This window comes from Sylvia atricapilla, chromosome 11, assembly GCF_009819655.1.
Source record: "Sylvia atricapilla isolate bSylAtr1 chromosome 11, bSylAtr1.pri, whole genome shotgun sequence".
NCBI lineage: Eukaryota > Metazoa > Chordata > Aves > Passeriformes > Sylviidae > Sylvia > Sylvia atricapilla.
The window spans coordinates 18,428,414-18,456,074 of record NC_089150.1 but is presented as its reverse complement, the minus strand read 5'-3'; the positions used below and the strand labels follow the sequence as shown (position 1 = coordinate 18,456,074).

The following is a 27,661-nucleotide window of genomic DNA, read 5'->3' as shown; positions in this document are numbered from 1 at the left end:
AGAACCCTGAGTGAAGCACTGAGGGGACAATGAGCGGAGCACTGAGGGGACAGTGAGCGGAGCACTGAGGGGACAGTGAGCGGAGCCGAGAGGACCCCGAGCGGAGCACTGAGGGGACAGTGAGCGGAGCCGAGAGGACAATGAGCGGAGCACTGAGGGGACAGTGAGCGGAGCACTGAGGGGACAGTGAGCGGAGCCGAGAGAACCCCGAGCGGAGCACACAGAGCACTCAGAGCCGATCCCGGTCACCGCCCCGCCCAGCGCAGCCCCCGGCGGCGCGGCCGGCCCGCCATGCCCACGCCGGGCTGCAGGGGGCGCAGCGCGGCGCCGCTCCCCCGCCGCGGCCTCTGCCGCCGCCGCCGCTGCCGCTGCCGGTGCCGCTGCCGGTGCCGGTGCCGGTGGGCGGGCCGGGCCCGGGGCCGGGGCCATGGCGCTGCCCGTGCTGTCCAGCTCGGCCGTGAAGTTCCGCCGGGTCCTGGCGCACTTCCCGCAGGAGCTGAGCCTGGCCTTCGCCTACGGCTCCGGGGTGTTCCGGCAGGCGGGGGCCTCGGCCGAGCGCGGCGAGGTGAGCGCTGGGCCCGCGGCGCTGCGGGCGCCGGAGGCTCCGGCCCTGCGGCGTGTGAGCGGCCAGCGGCGAGGGTCCCAAGGCCGCAGGGAGCGCGGCGGGGCGGGTGTCCGGCCGTGCCCAGGGCTGCCCCGGCCGGTCCCGGCAGTGGCCTTGGCACGGGGGCGGGCTCGGGGTCCCTTTCGGCCCAGCGTGTATCGACTGTGGGTCAGGTTATTTACCGCTGCTTCTAGAGAGTTATTACAGCTTGGCCCAACTGCCGTGCACCGTGTGCGAGGCATTTAAAATATATTGCCTCAGTGAAATGGCAGTGTGGAGGGTTTCCTCATCTTCTGAAGGCCAGCAGCTTGGAAACAATGTTTATTTTAGTTTTTGGGTTTTGTTGACAAAAACAAAGGAATACACTACAGAGGCATATCCTAGAAATGCAGTTCCTTGCTGCCAGCTCTCGGGTGGTGCCTTTTTGTGCCCCTATTTCCCCGTTGTTGGCCAAAAAGTGCTGTACATCCTCACCGTAAGCTGTCCATGAGGTGTGAGTGAGGTGAAGGTCTCACAGCTGCTCCCCTGGTTTGGGGCGCTGAAGTTTGCTCATGACCAGGACAGGAAAGTTTTGGACTGTCTGATATACTTGACAATAAATACACAGCGTCGCTGGAACCTTTAAACTGTACCTGACGTTAATACTTGTGGTTTGGGTTTCATTTTCATTTTTTTAATTTTACTCATGAAAAATATTCCGCTGGAAGTTTGATACTGTGTATATCTTAAATTATTATGATAACATTGGCTCTTCCTGACATTTAAACCCCACCGTGCCTCTTGTTGTCCTCAGACAAATATGCTGGACTTTGTGTTTGCTGTTGATGATGCTGTGACCTGGCATATGACGAACTTGGTAAAGAACAGGAGTCATTATTCCTTCCTTAAATTTTTTGGGCCCAAAAAGATAAGTACCATCCAGAGATACGGAGCAGGAATTTACTACAACACCCTAGTGCCATGCAATGACAGGGTAAGTACAAGTAGTCTGAGTAAATTAAGTAAAATATTTATGTCTGGGAAGTATTAAAATGATTAGCTTAAAGCAGATTTCAGGAAGCAAATATTGTAGATTGTAATTGTAGATTAACTCGTGGTATTTCAATATTTATGCCTCAAACTGTTTCACTAGCAGCATTTTAATTAAAAAAGCAAACAGAGCATCTGGTCTTGCACCTTAGAAGTGTGAGCAGTGTTTGGGACTTACATCTAAAGCATTTTAGGGATTGGATTTATATTCCTTACTGCTTTTTGTCTGCCAGTTTTGGTGGTGCTGAAGTTTTGGTGGGGCTTCATTTCAGCAGTTTACCATGTAAGTAACAGCAAAGTGGACTCTTTGATATGAAATGCAAGTTGCAATTGACATTTGTTTTGTTTAGTGTCTCATATCCTGACCTGTGAGGCTTGGGTGTAATTAATAATTCTGGTGAGTGGTTCTTGTCCAGCAAATCCTGTTCCTGCTCCTCTGTGTGTGTTAGGGAGGAGTGAGGGAAACAGTGTCAGTCTTGCTGTTCTTGTCCCTGTACGAGATTTTGGGGTTTAAACCTTGTTTGTTTGATATAAAAGAGAGATTTGGGATTCCATTTGAAGGAGCAGTGATGTTTGCCAGGACATTGTATCCTTGGCTCTTTATGCCCTGGTCTTATGTTCTAATGACTCAGTCATATCACAGGCTGTGATCCTTTGTTATCCAGAATTTCTGGAGCTGGCTGCCTTGCTGTCGTGACAATCTTTGGAAATTCAGGTAGTGCAGATTGGTAACAAACTGCAAAGTCCCATTTCTTTTCCAGTTACATAAAATAAGCTGCAAAATCACAGATTTTTTCCCTAACATCAAAGAGCAAAAGAAAAAACTCCCTGATACAAACCCCACCTCCCAATAACAGTATACATAAATGTCTGGAGGTTTTAATTTAGGTCTCTGACAAACTACTGCTTGAGGGTTTTTTATATCATGAAGGATTATGTGGATTATTCCAGCTATTGTAATATTTGACCGCTGACTTCATTGCAGCTTTGATTCTAGAAAGGATCTTAGTTCCATGCATTCCATTTTCTCCCTGCAGAAGCTTGAATGTAAAGAGGAGATTTTTCTTTTGCCGTATGTGTTAATTAAAACATAAAAATATTTTCCAGTTTTTTATTGGAGTTACGTGTGCCTTAGAATTAAGCACAGTTATGGCAAGTAGTAAGTTCCATGTAGGGAAAACGGTGCAAGTATAGGGTTTTTTCAAAAGCCTTTATTTTGCTTTGTTTTTTTGTTCCAGGTGATAAAATATGGAGTAATTAGCACTGATGCCCTGATTGAGGATTTGTTTCACTGGAAAACTCTCTATGTGGCTGGGCGCCTCCAGAAGCCGGTAACTGCTCCCTTTTCTCTCTGGAAGTGCAGGAAATTACAGGGCTGGGAAATAATCAGGTGGAGTTTGAACTTTATTTCGTAGGGCTCTGTGCAGCACAACTAATCTGCCCTGATTTAGGGGTGTAGCCCCAGAGGGATAATCCCTCAGAGAGGAGGTGAAATGTAGTTCTTAATGATGTTCTGTGGAAAAAGAGCCCCTAAAGGTGAGAATACTAATAATAGTTATCTGACTGTAGGAAATTTTGAATAACTGGACTCCATTAATGCCAAATCCTTTTCATGTTAAATGTATTATTTGCCTTTTATAGCAGATTATATGGGTGGCCAAAATTTAACACAGATAAAGAATGGAAATCTTTAAAGATGGAAGCAGCTTTGCTGTGCAGTTACTGTCTGGTTCAGAACTGAACCATGGGCTCTGCACTTTGGTTTCTGTCCTCCATATTTGGATCACAGGAAATAATCTTTGCTTTCCCCCTGGTGCCTGCCTGGATGTGCTTTCAGCAGATGGCAGCAGTGCAAAGGGAAAACTTGTTACGAGGGCAGGGGGAGAATTAGAGGAGAACTCTCTTCAGGTCTTGAAACAGAAGTGAATTATGCTTTTAGCTAAAAAACTTGGAGTGAAAGTTTGAATAGATTGTCTCAGACTACTGGCTTTATCTGCAGAGACGTGTTACAGCATGACCCAGGTTAGAGCAGCTGTTATCTCTGTAAAGAATGAAACTTAATCCATTGAGAAAGATAACTGAAGGGAGAATTCTGGATGTCACATCACCAGTGAATAGTGAGGAGCTGTTTTCAGTGTAACTGCATTTGCTGCTGCTTTGATTTGTGACATGGTACAATGAATATAAATTCTGTGCTGTGGAAAAGCCTTCCTTAGCTGTGGTGCTCTGTCAGATTTACCCCAAGAATCAACATTCATGTTTTACCAGGGTGGTAACCATTGCTCTCTGACTTCCTAGGAGATCTGTTGCTCTCTGAACTGTTGAAAATTTGTTCATAAATGCCATCAGTGGTTCAGGCATTCAGATATTGAAGCCTGTGTATTATTTTCTTTTGAAAAAAAAATCCTAGTTTTGTATCAGGGCGATTTTTAGAAAAGGAAGAGGTTATTCCTTTTGCTTCTCTAAGGCAAGGCTGGTGTCTTCCATGAGGAGGAATAGCATCTGTGCTGAGTTTTGTTTTAAAAGGCTCTAACTGGTGTCCTTGGCATGTCCATAACTTGCTGATGTTTCCATGGCAATCCTAAGGTATTGCAGTCACCTGTGTCACTGCCTGAGGTGCCACAGATTTTTCTGTTCTGACTTCCCTTACACTTCCCTGTAGCAACAAGATAGAAATGTACATCTAAGTGGATTGCTTGATGAGATTTGAGAAAAATCAAGGGGGGGGCTACCTTTGTTCACAATGGCCAATGGGGTTGAATCTTAAGGTGTTGTAGAGTAGACAAATATTAAAAAGCTGCATTTTATAAGCAAGGTAATATTGCTTCAGCAGAACACTTGAAAAAGACAAACTCATATGAAGCAGGGGTTCCTAGGGGAGTTGTTTCTGGTTATCCATCTCCTAAACCAGCTTCCCTTCATGTTCCAGGGTGTTTCTACCTTCAGTTCTTACCAAAGATCTGCTTTTTATTGCGGTATATTTCCATATCCCAGGTGATTGGATTCTCTAGTCAGTCTTGATCAGTTTCAGTGTTTCCTAAAAAAAACACTTCTTGTGGCAGGTAGAGGCATTCAAGTGATCTGTTCCTCATGGATAAGTGAAGATCCCCTCGAGTTCACATTCTGCTCATGCAAAGTGCAAAAATAAAGCCTTGCTTCTTTTAGGACAACTCCTGTCGGAGAAACTACTTGAAACATTTGGCAGGGGAGTCCTCTATTAAAAAAAAAAAAAAGAAAACATAAAAAGAATGAAGGTGAATAAAAAAACCTTACTTCTGTCTGGGTGTTCTGCTCTCTATTAGTATAGTCTTTTTTCTTATTGCACAATCACATGTGGATTGTTTCTGTTGATGCATTCATATTTCCTGTTCTGATTAATCTGAAATTTACGACTATGAAAAGCTGACTAGCTCTTATTAGCTCATGTCTGGTGCATGTAGCACTTCCAAACCTGTGTGTGAAAACTGCTTTTTCTAGCACGGTGTTAATTGTTAAAAACATGTCCCTTTCTCTCACATAGGGGGGATTCTCTAGTACTTGTTGTACCATGCTAATAAGATCTAATCTTAAATTAATTTCTTACTCAATCCAACATGAAAAATAAGGAACATTTGTATCTTCAGTAGCACTTCCCTCAAGTCTTGCTTCCAAATGGCTCTGCTTTTCCAGGTGAAGATCCTGGCCCAGAATGAGAACAGCAGGCTGCAAGCTGCTCTTGTCAGCAACCTGAAGAGTGCAGTGACAGCAGCCTTCCTCATGCTGCCAGAGAGCTTCTCTGAAGAGGACCTTTACATGCAGATTGCAGGCCTCTCCTACTCTGGTGAGTCGAGGGGAATCAAGTGCCTGACAAGAGCTCTGTGTGGAGCTCTTGGAGCACAGTTGGAGTCTCATGTGTGAGCAATCATCTCCCTTCTTGCTTTGGGCCTGCACTGCTGCAATCACCAGACATTCTCTGCGAATGGTGGTTATGTAAGAGCTCCAATAATTGGGTTTATTCACAGGAAATAGGTGCAGCTACATCAGCCACGCTGCCTCTACCTGCTTGATTTGTGAACAGCTAAGTGTGAGTGATTGGATGTGATGAAATAATGGGGGTTCTCTCTCTGGATTGTATTTTGGTGGAATGTTTCAAAACCTTGGGAAAAAAAAATTTTCTTTCCACTCAGTGCAGCGTTGAGTCATCTGATAGTCTGACTCATACCTTGTCATCTCTTTTGGAGTGTGCTGTGTTTAAGGTTCTTATTTAGTTCACTTAAAGATACAGATTCTGATTCTTTGATTTGCATGTAACACTCCTGGCTGGTATTTGCTGAGTTTCTTTTTTTTTAAAGAAATTGGTAAGGAAAAATATTGAAGAAACTACTGCAAATGGTTCTTCAGTATAAGATGTGATTGTTACAATTTAACTCAGCATTGCTTTTTAAATGCTGACATGCTTCCTGGAATTACTGTGAAGGAGTTTGATTGGAGTTGTACTTCACACAGCACTTCCTTGGCTCATTCAGAACTGCAATTTTGGCTTTTAAGGGAAGCACAGGGGGGTCTAAGCTGCAGCTTGGCTGCACTGAGGAGTGTCACTGTTTTATGTAGCACTGCTCAGGGCAGTTCAGATTGCAGCTGGCTTTTCCAGAGCAGTTCTTTCCTGCTTGGTTGCCTGTTTGAAAGCAGCAGGAGGAGGCTGCTGACAGTGGCATTGCCAGCCAGGGGTGTTCACTGCCTATCTGCCCACCTGAAGCCTGCCCAGCACTGGCACGAGTGACCAAGATACTTTTAATCTATTCTTTGAAACAGTGCAATTTAATAAAAAACAGTCAAATGCTGAGACTGGCTGTGCTGTGTGAGCAAAGCTGAAGCAACACAGCTCCCAGTTGGGAATGTACAAGAAAAAGGCTGCTCATGGATATTTTTTTTACTGCCATTTTGTTCAGAGGCTGTACTAGTAGACAAAATTGATTTTATGTGTTACTCTAATCAGTCTCCTTGGAGACTGCTGAAAAGAGTTGTTCATGCTTTAATTTAGAAAATGTTCATCCTTTATTTTCTCCTGCATTTTTTGAGAGCACTGAGTCAGTCCCATTTATATTGGAAGTGTTTGTTTTGTGGCTTGGCGTAAACTGAAATAAATCAAGGAAGGCTAGCAAGTTGCCACCTTTCAACAACATTTATCTCCTGAATGTGGGAAGTGGGAAAAGGAATTGATTCAGAATTTTGATTGTTGATACAAGCTACACTGAGCATCTAACTCCTGGCTGGAAACCCAGGCTGGTAGCTAACAGAGGTAGTGGAATGCTTTCAGGCTGACTGGCTTTTCATTTATTCTCTTTGAAGCTTTTCAGTTACGTATCTGAAAAGAAAATGTAAAGGCCAGTAACGTAACAGTGGTGTTAAAATGAATTTCTGTTTGAAACTACTAACACAATACATGGCTAAGAGGAAAAGTGATCCAGTGATCTTACCATGACTGCCATTAGCTGAACTCCAGGTACTGCCCTTGGAGTGTGGAAACAATGCAAATTATTACCTCTCAAACTGAAAAATTTCAGCTCATTTGTTTGTGGATACAAAGGATGAGGACTGGACAATTTGTTTAGTAATGGTTGAGACTGAGGTATGGTTGCAAAGACTGTTACTGTTACTTGACAGCTAGAATTATTTTGTTGTCCATGTGGAGATGTGGCCATGTGGGCTGATGACATTTGATCAGAGGCCACATAACAATATGTGCCTTCAAGGACATTTTTTCTGTGCTGGAAGGTGTTTAAACAGTTTTCTTTGACTCTTAGAAGATGATTACTGTGTATTATATTAGCATATATAATATTGAAGAATAGAGTTCTCCTTCTTTGTGTTTCTGAGGTTTTCCTAGTGGCTTAACTCTCTCCTTTCCTGCCTAGGTGATTTCAGAATGATAATAGGAGAAGACAAATCCAAAGTACAGAACATAGTGAAGCCCAACGTTGCCCATTTCCAGAAGCTGTACAGTACCATACTCCAGGACTGCCCTCAAGTGGTGTACAAGCACCAGCTGGGAAGGCTCGAGGCAAGTGTTCTCCTTTAAACAGCTTCACAACAAGCTTTATCACTGACAGAAGGCAGGAATTATGCCGTGCACCAGCAGAGCAGTTGTAGCCTGTGCTTGCTGTTTGTTATGTTTCTGTTGTTCAGTTAATCCTGCAACCAGCAGACTTGCCTTAAATACCATTTTTTTTCATATGGAGGAACTACTGCTCATTTTCTCTGAGTATGGGCACAGAATAGACCCCAGCAAGGGAAGCAGAGCAAGAGCATTGTAAAATGTGTGTTCTAATGGCTTCCATATGGGAATAACAAGCTAGGAAGTGAGGAATAAACAGATGGTTTGTGTTACAGAGATGAGGCTGTAACTCAGAGGTGCAACTTTCTGCAATCAAAAACTGCATCTCACAAAAAACCTCCTCCAGTTCTAGCTATGTAGATCAGCTGACTAAAGCCAAGGGAAATTCTGGCATTAATACTCATACAGAACCATTTTTTCCTTAGTTTTTTGGGGAAATTCAGAGTGACCAATACCTTGAATTCCATCTTTCTGGTGTAACATTGCAGTTAGGGGAGAGATACCAGAGTCAGTAGCAGTTTTTCCTTTTGTAATCTGCCTGTCCCTGTGTGAATATTCTGGTGTGATAGAAGCTTCATGGTGAAATCCCAAATAGCACCACTTGTCCCATGGACATTTCTTCATCCTCAAGCCTTGGTAATTCTTTCCCAAATGCCACCTTTTAGGATGTGTCTTGGTTAGAAATTGATTTAACTGCAGGCTTGAGTGCAGTAAACAGTTTTACTGCAATGCTTTGGGATAAAACACAGGCCAATCTGTATTATCCTGCAGCTGTCTCCATGTTTTCTTATTGCTTGTGAACAGTTTGGTGGGAGCAATATTTAAATGAATTTGGGAAAGAATTAGTAACACTTCCTTCAAGAAAAAATTCCTTTAAACAAATCCGGGTAGCATACTGCAAATTTATTGCTGGATAATAAATCTCTCCACAATCTCATAACAGTCATCAAGACTGCTTCTAAGCAACAGCAAAATGAGGGCATTTAATCAACCAAGTGCTTTAAGATTTTATTGCTCACACCTTCCTGTGGTTATTGGCAGTTATTGCCCAGCCTGAGGTGGCTGAGTGCTGCTGAGGGTGCAGTTAACACAGAGTAGAAGCCCCTTCTCCAGGATATGCAGAGCTACAGAGAAAATTCCTTTAGAAGGGAGGGAAGGCAGAGCCCAGCTCGGAGTTTTGGTTCAGGCACGGATTCCTCCCACACAATGCTCAGAGCCGCTCACAGTCGGTGCCTCTGGAGTTGGGGCTGACTCATCTGGAGATCATTTTCTCCACACTGACAAAAGGGAGTGGAGAGGGCAACCAGACTCCTGTCTGAGGTCTCCATGAAGTGGCTAAAACCTTGTGTGGGAGGAATGGAGCTCTTCAGATTTTCCTCCACTTTCAGAGAGCTCTGCCCCATCGTGCATTACATTTTTGGAGAAATCTGTCCAGGCCTGTGTGTTGGTATCATTGTATTCAAAACAGGCTCGTTGGATTTCTGATTTAGATTTGGGAAATGTGGGATGAATGTTTTCTTCAAATTATCCAAACCAGATGTGCTTTGGAGTTTAAAGCAGAGAAAATGATTTTCAAACTAAACAAGAAATGTGTGTGTGTCTGCAGTTTGATTATATTCAGGCAGAAGAAACTCAGCTGAGTGGTCTTCGGGGAACTTTTTTTTATTGTCCTGGACTTAGGTTTCCAAAGGAAATTGGATACAACAGAAATGATACAGTTTCAATGAAAACTTACTTGCAGACACAGCAAGATCATGTGTGTCTTCCCTTGGATAAAAACCCTTGCATGAGTCATTCTTCAAGTTGAGAACTGAATTTCCTTGTACTTGGGAAGTTTTTATTAGCATTGTCAAGGACCTTTTCTAGTGAAATGGATCAGGTTCTGTGAGATATTTATCAAAGGTCAATTTTCTGACTTCTTATTTTAAAAAAAGAGAACTGAATGTTTCTGATGTCTTATTTTTATAACGTTCAGATTGATAAAAGTCCAGAAGGTCAATTTACACAGCTTATGGCTTTGCCAAAGACTCTGCAACAAAAGATAACTGCTCTGGTAAACCCTCCTGGAAAGAACAGAGATGTGGAAGAAATTTTACTGCAAGTTGCCCATGACCCTGACTGTGGATTTCTGGTGCATCAAGGTAGGCCTGGGCCAATGGCTGTAATCTCCTTTAAGACATGACAGATACACAAATCAATTGTATATGTTCTCCTATTTCAGAAGAGTGGGTTAAAGAGAAGGGTGAAAAAATCCAGGAGCTTAATCATGAAATACATTCCTACAAGCCTGGGTTGGATTTGATTGCAGACAGGTTCTCTGAAATCTTATCACTAGCATTCCTAGTGATACAGGAAGATGTGTTTTGGTTTGGGTCCTGAAAGAGGCAGAATTAAAGGAATAAGAGTGTGGCCTGCCTAGATCACCTGACTCTGATCTTCCATCTTCAGGCCAAACTTCATCGAAACTCCAAGCTTTGTATCCTCCTAGTCGTAGATGGCCAGGCTGAGGTCACTTCTGACTTGCTGACATTTCCCCTGGCAGTCATCGTGGTTGGCCCAGACATGTGAGCCCTGGCAGAGAACTCCAGCTCAGGGCAAAAAGGCTGAGGTGCTTCTCATCAGCACAACTGCTCTGAGGCAAGATTATGTCATAGGAGCAAGTTAAAGCTGATGCTGCAGACACCAATGCTCTGCTACACTGCAGGAAAATGAGAAGGTTTACTACTTGGGGTCCTTTATGCTTTTAAGAACCTGAGACGTTTTCTGTTCCAGGCAGCCAATTCTGCAAGCTCCCTGAGCACAGCAAAAATGCCCAAGAAGCCTGAGAGCCACCAGACTCTAACCAGGGAGCTGAGGGAGTTCTCAGCCTGCTTTCTGTGGGGGAAATAAAGCTCCTGGTGCTGCAGTTCTCCATGGACAGCATGGGATGAACTCCACCTGCACATGGAGCTGTTCAGCCTCTTTCTTGGGCTGGGCTGAGCCAGTAAAGGGATAAAAGCTGATCTGGGAGCAGGGGCTGCAGTGTCTGAAGTGCACACAGAGCTCTGAGCCCTCCCTGAGCTGCTGGTGCTGTGCTTGTGTTCTGTAGGGAGCAGCAAACTGGAAACATCTTCTCAGGCCCTGCAGTTTAAACTCTTAGGAGAACAAATCAAGATATTCTTCCACTTTTGTGGCCAAAGCATTTTCCTAGTTCATCAATCTGGCTAAAGGCCAGGCCAAGCCGTTTGGGAATCCTGCAAGACAGAGCTGATCACTCAAGTTGAATTGCATTGTCCCAAGATATTTTGCTACATCAACATAATTTGTTCCTTTCCCTTCCCTATTCCTACCCCTCAAATGATTTTCCAGTGGAAGATTGTATCCTTACTTATACATGGGTTATGCTGGGCTTTGTTCTTCAGTATTGAAGCAAGACTTAAAAATATTTGAAACTATTCAGAGTGTGTCGGTTTGGAAGATTAGCTCTGAGATTGCTGCAGTTCTGCATTTTTTTCAAGTATTTAGTAATGTGAGTAGTTTTGTACATATCAGTATGCTTTTACACGTGTTAGAACAAATATAAATTAATAGTTCTAAAAAAAAAATTTAAGGTTTTTTTCTTTTTTCTATTAAGAACCCCTGGACATTGAGAACTGAATGTGCCACAGTGCAAAGTGGTAAACAAGCCTTATCTCCAAAAGCTGAAATTTGGAAAGCCAGGGAAAAGCTGCACAATAGAGGTGTCTCTGCCTGATCAGAGAAGTGCCAAATCCCATTCCCATTTTGAAGTAAACATGGAGCATCATTTGTTCTGCTCTAAAATGTTAATTTACCAGCACTTACATGGAACAACTCTGAATCCTTTGTGATTAATCATCTTAGTGGAGAGCTAATGGGAACACTGAATAAATTGATTTGATCAATTCCTACTGCTCGTTGTCTGTTTTAATACTGACTTGGGGTTTTTCTGTATGTTACACATAAAATAAAACAGTTTAGAGAATACTTTAATTAGTATGAAAAAGCAGAGAAAACTCAAATTTTCTCAGTATATGTTTTACTTTCAGGCTAGCTTGATTGTGCAACTGGAACAACATTTAACTTGTGCATGGTGGAAGGGAGAAAAACAATCTCCACACAAGTGCTGAGATGGGTAACATCTGTGTGCTTTTCCCTCTGCAGGCATCTCAGGAATTGTGAGATCCTCCAGTCTAGTGCAGAGTGCTAAAACCATCCTGACAGCTGGTAAGAATGTGTGTGATTTCTGTCAACGTGGGCCTTCTCATTTCACACAGGAAAAATGACAGGGCCTCAATTGTCACAGGAGCTGAAAGAATTCACTTGTGTGTTTCATTAAAAGTCCCTGGAAAATAAAAGCAACTTTTAAAGCAGAGGCTTTATTGCAAAATTATGAAATGCTGAAAGGGACTTAAATAAACTAACCAAACAACATCAGCTTTCATTTTCTCTGTTCCTGGATCTGTGCAGAGGAGATTTTGTGGAGCAAAACAATTGGAAGGGAAGGGTTAAAACCAGTTTTATTCCTGTTGAATTCAGGTTATCCTGAGTGCCCTGTGGGGCAGAGCTGGTTAAGGGCAAGAGTAAAACAGAAATAGTTAAGCTGTGGTGATTATTTGTTCTGCTTGTTCTGATGGACAGAATATCACCTCTGGGGCTCCTTAGCTCCTCTTGTGTGTCCTGCAGTAAATCACTGACAGCTTCTCCTGGCACTGGGCCTTTGGGGGTCCTAACTTGTAATTTTTATCATCATTTCTGGCTTCATGCACCTGAAATCAGTTATGTGTGAAATGTCTCTATTTCCCTTGGTCTTAACTGCTTTCCCTTTTATATAGTGGCTTTTTTTCCCCTTTAAAACAAACTGTAGTTTTCTTCTAATCAGTTATGTAGAGTTGTTATTTAAAAACTATTTTCTACTAGTGGCTTTAGTGATGATGACATAGTTTTGTGATTTGATTTAGGTAGAGCAAACCAATTTTACTCCTTTGCCTCCAGCACAAGCCAAATTTGAGCAAGGGGGCTTGAGAGAGTGGATTTTTCTTACTTTTTGCATGATTTAATTTTTTGGTGTATTTACACTCTTCTGCCAGAATGTGGTTAAAGCCATTAGGGACACGCTTCAGGAGTGAAATTTAACTGCTCAGGGATGTCACCTCAGTATTCTTGAGTTTCTGTGATCTGCCCTGGAATTGAGGAGGGATGAGTGTCCATGGCTCTAGAGTTAATCAGCAAAAACCTTTTGCCCTTTTTTATTTTTATTTTTTTAATATTTATCTCCAAACACTTATGACTGAGTTTATATTAAATCTGTCAGTATCTTCTAATGAAGATTTTCTCCCAGCCATAGGTTTCTTAATTTAAACTGCATCTCTGTGGCAGCATTCCTGGCTGTGGCAGCTCTTGGGGCTCTCCATGTTCCCAGGACACAGAATTTACACAGAGGAAACAGGAATGTGGCTCCTGCATGGAAGTATTTGCTTGACTCAGGCAAGGAATGTGTTTTACAGGAAAGTGTGGAGCTTTAAATTCAGCCCCTAAAGATGCTGCATTTCTTTCTTTATTCTTTCTCCAGATTTTGTCTAATATTCTGTTTCTCTAAGGCCTATTTTCACACTTAGTAGAGACTTCAGGAAAAATATAAGGCTCTGACTTTCTGCAGTGCTTATGTCAGGAAGAGTAGCTTAAAATAAAAAAAAATTATGAAAGAGAATCATGAAATCTGTGGCTCCATTAAGCCCTGACTTTTTATTTCTGTTCTTAATAACTGTACAAATACTTTGCTTGCAAAAGAAAGTGTTCATTAGCTGACCATCCCTCTTTTTGAGGTGTTCTAGAGGACACAATCTGTTTTCTTTAGCTGATTCTTTTACCTTAAGGACAGCAGCAAAGGTGAGATGCCTGCTCTGGTCCACAGCATGGCAGTGCAATGTCCAGAATTTCCAAATCCCATGGTAAATGAGCAAGAGCTGTGCTGAGCTGCCATGCTGGCTATTAGCATTACTGGCAAGGAGCAGGAGAAGGAATTTCAACCCATTTTTAAGAAAACTTTTTTCATCTTTCTCTGCCAATGTGGTTTTCCAGTGGAGCTCCAGCTCTGTGTTTTTGTTTGTTGTTAAATGCCCTATTTAGTTTTTGTGTGTTTCTTCGAGGCTGTGGTGAGGTTTCCTCTCTGTTTCCCATTAGAGATGGCACCAGGGCTGGCTTTGTTTTCCCACATAGCCAGAGCCTGCCTGGCCTTTGGGAACTCACTGCAACTCTTATATTTAGCTCCTCTGAGGGAGATGTTGAGACTTCTTTAGCTTCTTTATATTTTACTCAAGGAATGCTGCAAGCCTTAAAAATTTTTCTATAAATACCACCTTACAGTTGAAGCATTTGTCCAAGATACTTTTAAGTTAGCACGAATATTCTGGATAGCATTTGTTTTCAAGGATTCAAAGATTTGTTTTTCAAGGAGCAGGTTTCATTCGTTCAAGATGCTTTTAAGTTAGCACCAATGTTCTGAATAGCATTTGTTTTTCAAAGATTTTTTTTTTTTTAAGGAGCAGGTTTACATATAAAATAATCTGGATTTGTGATAACTACTCTCTTCATCAGCTGCCTGAGCAGATAACTGTAAATACCTGTAAATAGGCATGTGTCTGTGCATGCCACACTACAAATATATAATTATTTGCTCCACGTGACAGCTGTCCATGCATCGAAAGGAAATCCAGGACACTGCAGGCAGCAAACCTAGCAGGAGACCTTGGGGATTTCCCAGGAAAATAGCTGCCTTTCAGCACCAACACTTGCACAGAACCCAAGGAGGATTGCTCAGTGAAACCAGACCCGGGCTGTGTTTACCCTGAATCGCTGCGGGCTCCCACGTGCACCAGGGCTTTGTTCTGGGTCCTGGAGCAGAAAAATCGAGCAGGGAGGAACCACCGAGTCACAGATTTGGAGCTGAAGCAAAGAGACATTTTCATGTGGTCCAGAAGTGCTCCAGACTGTGAGAGTGAGCTGCAATTCCAGGCATTGAGTTCTCCTGCAGCTGTGCTGATAAGCCCAAGGGGCAGCAGTGGGATGGACAATCCTGTGTCCTTGTAAGACACCAAAGAAAGAGGAGAGATTCCAAATATTTCAGAAGGCAAAGAGTATAGAAAAAAGGCTTTTATTGTCTAATTCTTACTACTTTTTATAAGGTGTTTCGATACTGACTTAACATGATTGATGAATAGGAACGACACATCTCTAATCCCATTGGTTAAACCAGAGAAACAGCAAAACGTTCCCTGGAGAAAGACTGTTTTGAGAAAGGAGAGTTGTTTGCCAAAATTGTTTTTGGGAAAAAAAAAAAAAAAAAAAAAAAAAAAAAAGTTATTGAAAATTTTTTCCTTGGGAAAAAGTCAGCAGCTGCTAGCAGGCTAAAATCTCTCAGACCCAGCAATACCAGGCCCACAATCCTGTGCTGGGGCAGCTCCTTCCCTGCCGTGGGTGGAGCTCAGGGAGAGCAGAGGCAGGAGAGGGATGAGCTGCTGAGCAGGTGGGCAGGTGAGGTGAGAGATTCCCCTGCAGGCTGCAGTGCCTGCACCGTTGCCTGCTGCAGCCCTGCAGCAGCTGTGCTGCAGTGGATCTGCCACACGCTGCACTGCACTTCCCAAAGCACCTGGAATTCACTGGAATGGCAGAGCAGCAATTCCTCGGTCAGAGGGGCTGCTTCCTGCAGCTTGGGCATTTTCAGAGCCACAGTCACACCATTTCAACTTCTTTTCATCTGTGCTGTGCCAGAGCTCAAGCACGGCTTTGTGCTGCTGCAGAAATTGTTGCTCTGTGTGCAATCTCCATGCAGATTTTAGAGGCACTTCAGGATTTACGTGGTTATTTACTTGTTATTGGAGATGCTGCAAAGAAACGCCTGTCATGACTTGATTACTGTGCTTGCTTTTGCAGAAACCTGGTAAATATGAAAAAGGTGGAGCATATGGGATGCACATGGGTTTGTCAGTTCAAAATACATGTACAGATATTTTCCTACAAAAGGTGAACTTGAGTTTATTCAAATTGCATTTGGAGACATGAGAAGTGCACAACTGATTCTTTGCAGTCTATTTGTTATCAGAGACTTCTGTCACAGTCCTTCAGAAATAAGAGTGCACTTTTCCTACTCTTGACTTCCTGCAACTCAACTTTGAATAACTTTATCACTTAAAATATTATGTCTTGGTTTTCTTTCTTTTGCTTTCCTTTCTTCATTGTTTTGAGGTCCTTCCAAATCAAATATTCTTTTTATTACCCCCATCCCACTCTCTCCCCACACCCCCCCCCAAAAAAAAAAAAACCAAAAAAAGAAATCCAGTGCAGCATATGGCTAAACTTGGGTTGAAGTTCCTTGTTGGTTGCAAATCTTTCCTTGTGCTCTGGGCTGTGATATTATGTGACTTTTGGCTAGATTCCTTGTGTGTTTTTAGTCAGGCTTGTCAGGTGTTCAGTTAAATCAACATAGTAAAGGTTGTAGTAAATGTGATCAGCTACACCTTTAACCTGTGCAGGTGCCAAAATTAGAGCTCTTTGTGCAGCACTAAAAAGTTGCCTTTTTGGTTCTGAATTTGTGAGGTGTGATTGGAGTGTGCTGTGGCCTGAGCAGTCACTCTGTGGGTTATGTTGTGGTTTTATTGGTTTGGTTTGGGGTGATTTTTGTAAACAAAAAAGGAAAAGCAAGTAGCTGTGGATCTCAGAATCCCCTGAAATGCCAAGACTAACAGTGGTTTGTTACAAACACTCCGTGACTAAAGCCAGCCAAAGGCTGTGGAGTTTTTATCCAGGGCTGTAAGAGAAGGCTCATCCCTGCTGGAACTTCAGAAATCCTTTCACTCCAAGGATACATTTTACAAATTTTCTGGGAGTCATCCTCAGTCCCATCATATCTAAAAGTCATAAATGCTTGGAGACAACAACTGCTGCTGGATGCCTGAAAATGGAGATGTCTGCCTTTCTTGTGTGCCATGGCATGGTGTTTACCAGAACTCTGCTCTCTTTGCTCTGCTTTGATGGCATTAAAAGTCTTTTTGGTGGTGTTATTTCCTGTGTCCTGACTGTGACAGGAAGGTTTTTTCATTTGCATGTCTGCCTGCTGGATTAGGCTGTCATTCCCCCAGGGAAATCCTTCATTTGATGCACTGAGAACCTTCTGGCTGAGTCAGCCTTGTTAAATGTTATTTTTTTTTCTCTTTTTTTTCCTTTCTCTTTCAGGGGCAAAGAAATCCGTGACTTACAGTTTGAAGAAATTATATAAGATGACAAAGGGAGGGTTAAAGAAGACATCTTGAGTCTCTACATACTGTGTATGGTAAATAAATGGTACTTTTTCTCTAAATGTTTTGCAGATGTGACTTTGCATATTTGAGAAGATTACAGTGTATTTAAGAAGTCAGTTCTGATGATTTACATGTCCAATTTTCCTAATGAAATAGGAACTTTTTAAATGGGAGGTTTCTTGGCAATAGGGCAAAGGAATTACACTCTGTAAATACTGAAATGAATTTTCCTGTATATTTTGAAGAACCCTAAGTAAAAAAAAAAGATTGATTGTAAAGATAGATTAAACCCCAAAGCCACTCATTTTTCTATGTGTTGGTAGCTTTACTTCCCAAAATACCCTCCGAGTCTTTTTCAAAATGCTCAATATCCCAAATTTAGTTCCTTCAGGGATTTACAGAACTGGGGAATCCACTGAGGTTTTGGTAGACATGAAACTGTCCTCTGACATTCCTGCCCTGACAAATTCATCCTTGGAATTCCTCTGAGCATCCTCCTGTGACATCCTGAATCCCAAAAACTGCCACAGCGACTTTCAGTGGGGAAGAGGGAAAAGAGCAGCTTGGCACGTGTCACATCCTTTAATAAGGATATTGAATAATATTAATAAACAAGGATATTTAATAATAATAAAATTATGTGTTCCTCTCATGAGGCAGAGATGAAAAGTGCCCAATTCATGAACATTGTCACAAGGGCCAGAGTTGGAAGGAAAATCAGAATTCCATTGGTCTGTTTGGGCAGACCTGTGCAATATTTGTTGTTTGGCAGAAGATTCCATCAAAACACTTGAAAATCGGGAATATTATGAACAAAAGCACAGATTGTTTGATTCTTGGATTATCTTTTCTTTTTTCCCTTAAAATACTGCCCAGAAAGATGAAACTTCAACTCCCTTTGAATTAGCTAAACTAAAGAAAATTGGAGTTTTACATTTACCATGCCATGAAAGAATGGGCATTGCTGGCAGTATCCATGTCTGCTGCAATAAACTGGGAGGATCTCTTGTAAATAGAGTATTTTTCACACTGACTCAGGTGGGTTTGCTAATTTGGGAAATTTTCCTTAAGACAAATAAACTCAGCCAAGATTTCATTTTATTTGTAAGAATGTCAATGATAAAAAATAATTTCATGGTAAAAAAAGGAAATAAAATGTATCTTTCCTTGCATTTTCAGAGCACGTTTGGTTTTTTCTTGTGTGTTATGTGATCATCAGGGCCATATCTCAAGCTACATTTAATTTAGTGATCTCACTTTAAAAGATGAATTATTGCAGTGGAGTTGTCTGCTAATTGTTTCCAGGGAGAAGTTCAGAGCATAAATTTAAAGAAAGACAATAGAAAATACATTGTTGTATGTAATAGGACTCATACAGGCTTGCTTTAATCACAGGGAAACTTTTCAATTTTGATTATTTTCAAATATTTGAGTTTGAAATTTTAATCCAGACTCAGGAAATAATGACTGTGAAATAGGAAATAAATCACTGGGAAACTTCCTAAGGTCAGAGGCAGGTTGCCAACACTGCATTATCCATTGGTGACAGAATGTGTAAAACAAATCCCCTCAAATGTCCCTTTGCTGATGGTACAACCTTTCTTTTTATGGGGGCAAAGTATGGCCCTGGCATCCTCTGGCCCTGTTAGTAAGAGGGCAAAGTCCCCAGTTTGCAAAGTTTATATTATAAAAAGTAGAACTAGGGGATTTCAGCCACTTCCAGGTAAATCTGGAAATTTTTACTGATGGAGTTGCTAGCATTTCAAAGCAGCTTTCTTTTAAAAGCCCTTAGCAACCCAGTTAAAGAGCATGTTCTGAATATTAAAGACACACTTTAAAGTGGCTTTTGGTATGTTCTGAAGGTGCTGGCTGCTGAAATGGTGGTGCAGAACATGAGAGAGCAGTGACAAACCAGCTGGAAAACCCCAATCTCCATCCTGCACCTTGCTGGCTGAGCATTGATCCCAGAAATAATGTTGTTGTGAGGGAAAAGGAAAAAAAAGCAAAGTCCTGCTGGCTGTTCAGCAGCCAGTTAAGTGGTTTTATGTGCAGCAGATGCAGAGTGGTGTCAGGCCCTGCCCAGCTCTGTTTGTCACTGTCACTGTGCCAGAGGATCCCGCTGGCCCTGCACAGGTGGGACTTTTCTGCCCTTCCTGGAGCCTGAGCTGGCTCTGTTGGTCTGGATACCAGTGCAAGGCTTGGCTGGGCCTTCTGAGCTCTGTGTACAGCAGTTGGAGAGGTCATTCCTTGCTCTTTGCAGTGAGTTGTGCAGATCCCAGTTCACTCCATCTGTTGATGCACTGCCAGCATCCAAGTCTAAACCTAAATGCACTAAATCTTTGGGAGATGTAAAAAAAGTCCTTCCTCCTCATCCATACAGGCTGAAAACTAGATTCTGCTCTGTAAATCATTCATCTTGTGCTTTTTAAAGAGTGGCCTACCTTTCCCCTTGGGGCCGCTGGTCTTGAATGTATTTATTTTTCTGGCAGGGAGCCACGAATGAATCATAGCCCTGAGCAGCTCGCTCTGAACTCCTCGCCATTGTTCAGAGAATACTTGGGGCAGTTGTTACAAAGCTTTGCTATGTAAAACTTTTTAAGAGAAGAGAGATTGATTTCAGCCTTGTTAGCTGCTTTTGAAGTTCCCCACCAGTTGTGTGGAAATGATTTCTTCTGCTCATGCAGCTGTAATCCACTAAAATAACCGGGGATTGTTGCACGGGAAGTCGGGACATGGGAATATGTTACTGCCTCTTTGTCCTGATGAGGTGTGGTTGTTCTTTCACAAAAAAAAAAAAAAAAAAAAAAGGTCACTTCAGCCTTTCATTCCATTTGTAACTTTCCTGTTTGTACCTTCCTGCTCCATTTCCATACCTTATTGTTTGTCTTCTTGACTTAATTCTCAAGTCTTTCATTCTGTTCTTCAGACATCCCTCTTTTCTGGCTTGTGGATATTGTTTCATGCTCCCTCCCCCTTTTTCCTGTGTAACAGAGCTTTCATTAAAGGCAACCAGGCAGATGATTTATTTCTGATGTCTTAAAAGGCTTCTTTGTAATGAAGCGCCTGGACCCAATCAAACTCCTGAGGGTTTGTGTAGGTGAGTCAGCACCATGGGCCTCACTGCCTCTGACATCCACAGTGCCAGGGGAGTGGGGAACAGCCTCCTGCTCCAGAGGGAATGAACTGGATGACACAGAAAAAGGGGAAATAAAAAAAAAAAAATCGAAAATTTTGAGTGCATGCATAATCATTTGGCTGCTCCTAAACTGGGTTTTGGGGAGGGCACAAAGCTGAACCACCCAGGCTGCTGACCTCCATCAGCACATGAATGACGTGTCCTTCACTGCTTGCACATTTCCCCTTTTCCCAAGGATTGGAGCAGGGACATTCTCCAGGTGCCTGACTGTGGGACACCCCAAATTCCAGCTGTACCTGTAAGTGTAGAGCCTGTATTTCTCACCTGGGCTTCCCTGAGGCTTCTCTTCAGGCTTTGTGTTGACTTTCCCTGTCAGCAGAGGCTGAGCACAAGGAGGGTGTCCATAGGCACAGACAGCTGGGCTGGGATCCCTTCCTGGCCAGAAATAGTTTGCAGCATCCCAGAGCTTCCTGATGTTTGCAACAAACATCTGTGCCAAAATTGGGAAGATCAAGATGGTTACAGAGGCCAGGATTCCTGGGTGGCTCAGGGAGTTGAACCTTGTTCTTCTTCACACTGAGGTGGTAAAGCAAGAGCGTGCTCTGACTTGGGAAAGTTCAGAATAAAAACACAGCTCTTGGTGAGTAGCCAGTGCAGGGGGATCTGAGCAGGGTTGTGTGACTCATGCCTTTTCCCAGCAATTCATTTAAAAATAGAATTGAAGTTGAAATATGCTTCGAAGATCAGAATATCAGCTCAGTGTGTGTCTGATGGTTTTTTCCTGGGTAAGGTGTTGAGAGAGGACAAAGTATTCTTCTTTTTCAGAGTCACTCTGCTGGCCATATAGTCTGGGTAGAAAATGACCTTTTTTTGTATTCCCTACTGCAGGAAAAAGAGACATTATCTCCACAGAGCTATTTTCTGGGCTGCTTTTTGTTGGAGTCAACAGTTGCTCTCTCACGTTTGATGCTGTGTTTTCACCAGGTTCTGCAGTGACCTTATTTACCTGTTTTTCTAGATAAAAATCTCCACCACAGTTGCTAACTGATCCTGAACTTAATGACTGCCTTAGGGAGAGGCACTAATCACTTTACTCCTGCATGTTTTAACCTCGTACTCAGCCTGCTTCAATCAGAAATGTTTGAAAATGGATTAAGTTTTACTACATGAACAGGAAGCTTCAGACTATACATTCTGAAATGATTCCTGCAAACTCCCAAGTATTTTATTTACATTTTTAGTCTAAGAACTTTTGCCTTCATAATCCAGCATTCTGCCAAATCCTTTCCAGTAGTGCTGGGGACTGTTGGATGGTTATACACAGTATTTTTTCTGAGAAATTGAAGGTCTTGCAGTTGCAAAGACAGACTGAAAATCTGTGCAGGTGTAGTGGGTATAGAGGGCTCTTCTTCCTTTTGAATTCAACTAAATTTGATCTCGAGGAGTTTGCAGCCACAAGGAGCCGTCTTTAAAAGCAAAACAAAGCAGAGACTGACCAAAAACAAACACTCTGTGTTTTGGTTCCTTCACTTCCCTTTGTCGTACTGAAACCTTCTTTAAAAACCTTGAACCTGATACTTAAGATACCTCCCCTACTCAATTAAGTAAGCCAAGTAAATAGTAAAACATCTCATTATTGAATTAATTTGTATTACATCTCTACATGGGATCTCTTTAGCTCCGTGGTACACTTGGTAAATTTCAAAGCTTGTGTTCCCACACAGAGATTATTTGCTTAATCTCTGCCTCCTGCCAAAGCCTCTTCAAAACTCCTATTTTAAAATTCATAGTGAAGCATGAGAGGGGAACATTCAGTGGTTTTGGGTTTTTTTTGGTTTTGTCTGTGGTTTTGGTTTTTTTTCTTTTAATGTTGCCATCCTCAAGTTGTCTTGCTCTCAGCAGTGGTGAAGTGTCTGGCTCACTCTCTGTACAACAAGTGAGAGCCAAGTTTTTCCCTTCCTAGGATGCTCCAAGCAGGGCTGACACAGAGCAGCTCCTCACCATGCTGTCACACTGCTTTGGCTTTACAGCCCGGGGCAGAGCTTTTTAAAGCCAAATCATTTGCACAAGAAATTCTAGACAATATTTTATTTTTTTTCTTTGTTTCTTTCCCCTCGTTGCCTCTCAGGCTGGGGGCTGGGTGAGATTGTGCTCATCCTGCACACCCCTGTTAACTCTGTCCCTGCAGCAGATTCTTGCCAAGGAGGAGACTGAGTCAGCAGCACTTTGGCAGTTTGAAGGTGAGTTCCCTGCAGACAGCAGTAGATGATGAAATCCATCACTGCACTTTCAATTCGTACAGCATTTTTAAGTGGATGATATTGAAGGGTTGTACTTGCACAGCTGCTTTTAAGACCAGGATTGGTTTATTTTGCTTTATGTTTTTGTTGTTTGAAGAATGTCTCCTCTGTTGTTTGTGACTAATTTTAGCATGATTCCCTTTCCAGTATAACATTGGAAATTGGTGTGTTACTTTATTAGAGAATCACGGGATAATTCAGGTTGGAAAAGCTCTCCCAGACCTCTGAGTCCAGGCTGTGCCCAATCCCCACCTTGTCCCCAGCCCAGAGCTCCGAGTGCCACATCCAGGAATTCCTGGGACACCTCCAGGGATGGGCACTTCAAACCTCTCTGGAGACTACCAAGGCCTGACCTCCCTTTCCATGGAGAAATTCCTGCTGGTGTCCAGCCTGAGCCTGCCCTGGCACAGCCTGAGGCCTTTTCCTCTTGCCCTGTCCCTGTCCCTTGGGAGCAGAGCCCGACTCCTTGTGAGCCTTTTGGGAAAGAAACCCTGGAAAGGGCACAGCTGGAAAGCTGAGGAGAGAATCCACCTGTGCTGAGGAGATAACTGACCTTAGTGCAGAAAGCCCCAGTGTGGAAGAATCCCAAATCCTCAGTAATCAGCAAGATCAGGCTGTAAGAGCTGCACAGTTGGCCCAGAGGAACAGTGTGAAAAGCAGGGTGGGTGTTTGCATCCAGCAAATGTCCTTGGGTTCTTCCTGAGCTTGGTTCTTCCAGAGTGATTCCATCCTTGGGCTGAAAGATGGAGATTCCAAAGGGCTTTAGACATCATTTAGTGCCCAGTTCCTTCTGTCCTGCTGCTGCTGGCTTTAGTTTAGAAGGAATCCTGGTGACTGAAGAACCTTTTCTTACAGCCTGCAGATGGATGGAAATTGTGTAGCTTGTTATGAATTAATGTGGAAACGCTAAAAAGAATTTTGCATCTCATCTTGAGCTGCAACCTGTTTGTGATTTTAATGATCCCTCTTGGATTGAAGTTCATCTGGTCCTGTGTGAGAGACAGGATGCAAATCAAATGGGGAGTTAAATCTATTATGTGGATGTTTACTGCATAAGAAGAAAGTGTGTAATAAAGAGGTTACTCTGAATATTTACCTTCAGCTGCAGATCACTGACTTTTCTGACCTTTCCTTTATACTGAATTTGCCATTTGGATTCTGCTGGGAACCATTTGTGGTCTTTTTATCAGTGTTTAACAAAACTTTAACAAATTAAAACCATTGGGTTGTGGCTGGGGGTTGCTTTTAATTTGTTCATCTGACACTCCTTTTGTATTTAATATTTTTCAGCTATCTTGTCTGTCTTCATCTTATGGGAACCTCCATGGGGTGAAACCTTCTCTAGAACAAAGCAAGCCAAAAAAGTACCTGTGGTTAAATGTTCTGAAAGAGCAGAGTTGGTGGTGGTCATGATTCTGTTTGAGTCTGAAAGTATCTCATTGTTTGCTTGAAGATGGTGCTGCTGTTCTGACCCTGCTCCAACTAAAATTATTCTCTTTTCATCTTCCCTTGGATGATGGGGCAGACAATTATGAAGAGGGCAAGCTTTGTCTTGAAGCAGGTAATAAATAACCATCTCCATCAACTTTTACAGTTTGGATCAACTTGTCTGGCTGGAATTACTGCAATTTAACACATCGTGGTGTAACGAATAGGAAACTAGCTTAAAAAAATTAAATCTTACGTATTTTGAATTTTGGGTGTGTTTTTATGGAAAGCAGCTTTGGGCTGAAGTGCAGCTGAAGGTGGATTTGTGCAAGGAAGAGTTTTAGATCCAGGGTTTGGGAGTGTAAACACTGCTGAAAAGATGTTTCCTTCTGAGGCCACGTAATTTGTGTGTGAGAAAACCTGCTTTGAGATGGATTTTAAAAGCCTGCTGTCACTTGGTGTAAAATTCACCTATTTTATTAAAGAAGGTGTGGATAGATGGAGGCATGCACTGTAATTGGACTGACAGGGATGGCAAAGCACTGCCATGCCTCATTAAACCTGTGACAAATAATGGAGGTCTGTGATAGCTTGGAGAAAATGTTTGCTTTTGGCACCAACTGCAGCATCTTTGTGCAGAGTTTGGTTTGAAAATCAAATGGGATGGCCGTCAGAAACTGGAATAACTTCCATAAATTTAAATTCCCCCCCCCCTTTTTTTTTTTTTACATCCAGTGATGCCAGCTGGCAAATTCCTTCCTTAGATGGGCACCTAAGGAAAACAGAGCTTTTTGCAGCTCTGCACTTGCACTGTTGATTAAAGCCACACAACATTTGTCCCCTTTCTTAGAAATCCCTGAGACCACTCAGACATAGTTCAGCAGGCCAGGTTTGGGTCCTGTGGTGTGGGACACAGCAGTCTGTCCCAAAAGTGAGTTATGACACTGCTGGGGCCATGTGGAGACAGAAACTTGCCCAGGGCATTTTAAACCAACTCCTGTTTCAGTGGAAATGTGGTTTTTTTTGTATTTTTTTGTTTGGTTGGTTGGTTGGTTTTTTTTTGTTTTTTTTTTTTGGTTGGTCATGGAACAGGTGTCAGACAATTTCAATCATAATTACAGGATTAATGAGTGAGTAGGGTGTGTGTGACCAGGCCATGGGATCTCCCTGCAGACTCCCAATTTGCCAGAATATGGTGTTTTGCCCTCTGATTTCAGGACCTTTCCTGCCTCTGTACTGGGAAAAAAAAAAAAACAACCCAAAAAAGTCTTAAAACGTGGTCCTGAGGCAGCTGAGATCCACGGCCAGCCACAATCCCAGCTCCCTCACACAGGGGCTGAACCTTCTGTTGCACTGGCCATACTGTGTGAAGATTGTGATGAATTTTTGGTGATTAATGCACCTTTGGAACAGGCCATGGTATCCCAGGATTTGCATCACCCTTTACCTGGGTGCTGAAGCACCACTTCGATTTTAGTTCAGCTACAGACCCTCAGCTATCCTTGTGAGTTTTTGGGTTTCAGCAAAGTAGATGACTGCTGGTATCTGAATCAGCAAAGAGCCTTTGATTGCATTGGGTTAGAAAGTTCCTGCTAAATGAAAACCAAATTTTAACACCCCAGCAAAACAAAATACAGCTCATCACCCAAGACTGGGTTTGCTTTCCTAATCTGTGAATATCCCTGGTGAGCAGCATGTCTTCAGTTCAGCAGCTCCAACAAGGTTTTCTTGAGATGTGCTAAGCTCTTTTTTCCAAGATTCCCAGTGTTTGACAACTTGCACTTCATTTTGTTGTTGTTCTTCACAGATGTTGACACCTCACTGCAGTGGAGCCTGTCTGTGGGGAATGCTCAGGGCCACTGCTCCCAGCCAGCTGATGTTCCTCAGGGTCTTTGGATGGTTAATAAATATCCTGGTCCAAAACTTCTGCTGGGAGCTGTAAGAGCAGCTCCAAAGGATCAAAAGCTGTTTTGACCTCTACTTTCTCAAGCTCCTCCTCATCCCAGGAGCTCTGTCTGGTTAAACAAAGAAACCCTTCCCACCTCTTCCCTCCAGCAGTCAGAAACAGGAGCAGCAGACTTTTTTTTTTCTCAGAGATACATATTAAAAGGTCTTGTAATTAGTCTGCAGCAATTAATTCTTGTGATATGTACCAGTGTCTAGTTCAGATCTTTTCTCAGTGCCTGTGGTTTTGTTCTCCATATTTCATGGTATTTTTCTTGTCCAGTGTCTTGTTTTCTCAAACTAATTTTACATTACTGTTTTGACTACTTTTTGTCCCAAATATTAGATCATCAAGCACCTCTTCTTTCTTGCTGGTAATGAAAACAATCTCCAGTAGTCCATTAATACAACATCCAGTATTAAATTCTATTATTATAGATGTCACAGACGAAATTTTTGCAACATGTATAAAATTATGTTCGTGGTGGTTGTGACACTACATGCCTTTCATTTCTTTTCATCAAAAATAAAATCACTTTTATCTAAGCGTTCCTATTAGATACCCTGAGCGCGTGTAGTCTAAATCTGGATTTAATTTAGGTTTGGAATGTGCTTTTGGCTAACTTTTGGTGGCCCGGAGATCTCATGACCTGTCCTTGCGAGGATATGAAAATACTTCAGCGTCAGCAGGATTCTGATGGACTTTTAAACGGGAGCTGGACAGCGCAGAGCCTCCATGGGCTCGGGATCTTCCAGGAATGCAAGTTCAGGGTGTGTGTGTTCATCCCTGCCCACAGCCCTGGCCGCACCTCTGCCTGTGTGTGGGGGAATGTTTCTGCCCCGTTCCGTGCACAAAGCCCAGGTCCAGCACCTCAGATAAATCCTGCTGTGCCCTTGGTGCCTTTCTCCTTGAGCAAACACCGCCGTGGTGCCTTTTCTGTGCTTGGGCATTTCTTGTCACAGCGAGGGAGGTGGGGAAACGCCCTGAGCAGGATCCCACCGGGACACTCCGTGTTTCTGCTGCCCTGGGCTCTTTTTTTGGGTTCCACCACAAAGCTGCAACCCCAAGGCTCTTGACGGGGCTCAGGTTGATTTATTGTCCCTTTCCTTCCCTTGGCAATGCGCTCCAAGAGCCGCCCGAGGCCACCTCAGATCCCGGGGAGGATAAAACGCTCCGTTCCGGGCCCTGATGTTCAGTGTGGACAGCAGAAGACTTTCCCGTATCCTCTCCTCCTCCGGAATTCATTTCTGCAAGCCTGGGAGCAGCATCCCCAGATCCTTCAGAGTGCCGTGGCCAAACCTTGTCCTTGGCTGCGGGGCGGCGGCTCCTGGGGCTGCACACAGCTCGGTGTGACACCGCCGCCAAACGCGGGCAGTGTGGGCAGGGCGCGGCCCTCACCCGCAGTTAATGGCAGCCTCGGGAACGGCCGAGGCTGTGCTGGCGTGGGGACAACAGCTGCCGTCCTCTTCCAGCAGCGCGGGGACCCTGGAACCTGGAATGTTCCATATTCAGGGGAATATTCAGGTATCCGAGCAGCCCCTGCCCCGCAGGCGGAGGGGACAGGAGCAGCTCGGTGACCACGCGGCTCGGCTTTGCTCTGGGGCAGCTCCTGCCAGGCGGCGAGTCCCCGCGGGGGAAGGCGCTGTGCCCACCCCGCCGCGGTGCCGGCAGTGAACAGGGGAGAGCTGCCCGCCCCAATGCCCGTCACGGCGTGCGGAGCACGGGGATGTGACCGCCCCGCTCCCGCCGGGCACAGGCAGTGACAGCAGCCTCTGGAACCCGCCACTCGTGCGTGTCTTGGTGTGCCTGGGGATACCGAGCCGGATGCTTTC

The 27,661-nt window shown here is 43.4% G+C and overlaps 1 protein-coding gene across 1 annotated transcript; it reads left to right on the top strand.

Annotated features, from left to right (window-relative positions):
• Nucleotides 1-402: 402 nt before the first annotated feature.
• TAMM41 (TAM41 mitochondrial translocator assembly and maintenance homolog) lies at nt 403-18,192 on the top strand. Its single transcript, XM_066326940.1, has 8 exons — nt 403-565; nt 1,398-1,577; nt 2,872-2,964; nt 5,303-5,453; nt 7,528-7,667; nt 9,697-9,868; nt 11,889-11,951; nt 16,956-18,192. The coding sequence occupies exons 1-8, from the start codon at nt 428-430 to the stop codon at nt 17,030-17,032; spliced, it is 1,014 nt and encodes a 337-aa protein (XP_066183037.1). The 5' UTR covers nt 403-427; the 3' UTR covers nt 17,033-18,192.
• The last annotated feature ends 9,469 nt before the right edge of the window (nt 18,193-27,661 follow it).

What these genes read in the sequence shown, in the direction of transcription:
- TAMM41 (XM_066326940.1), top strand. Translation starts at nt 428, where the DNA reads ATGGCGCTGCCCGTGCTGTCCAGCTCGGCCGTGAAGTTCCGCCGGGTC. An exon ending in TGCAGGCCTCTCCTACTCTG is followed by an intron (nt 5,454 to 7,527) that starts GTGAGTCGAGGG and finishes TTTCCTGCCTAG; the next exon opens with GTGATTTCAGAATGATAATA. An exon ending in ACAAGCACCAGCTGGGAAGG is followed by an intron (nt 7,668 to 9,696) that starts CTCGAGGCAAGT and finishes TATTTTTATAAC; the next exon opens with GTTCAGATTGATAAAAGTCC.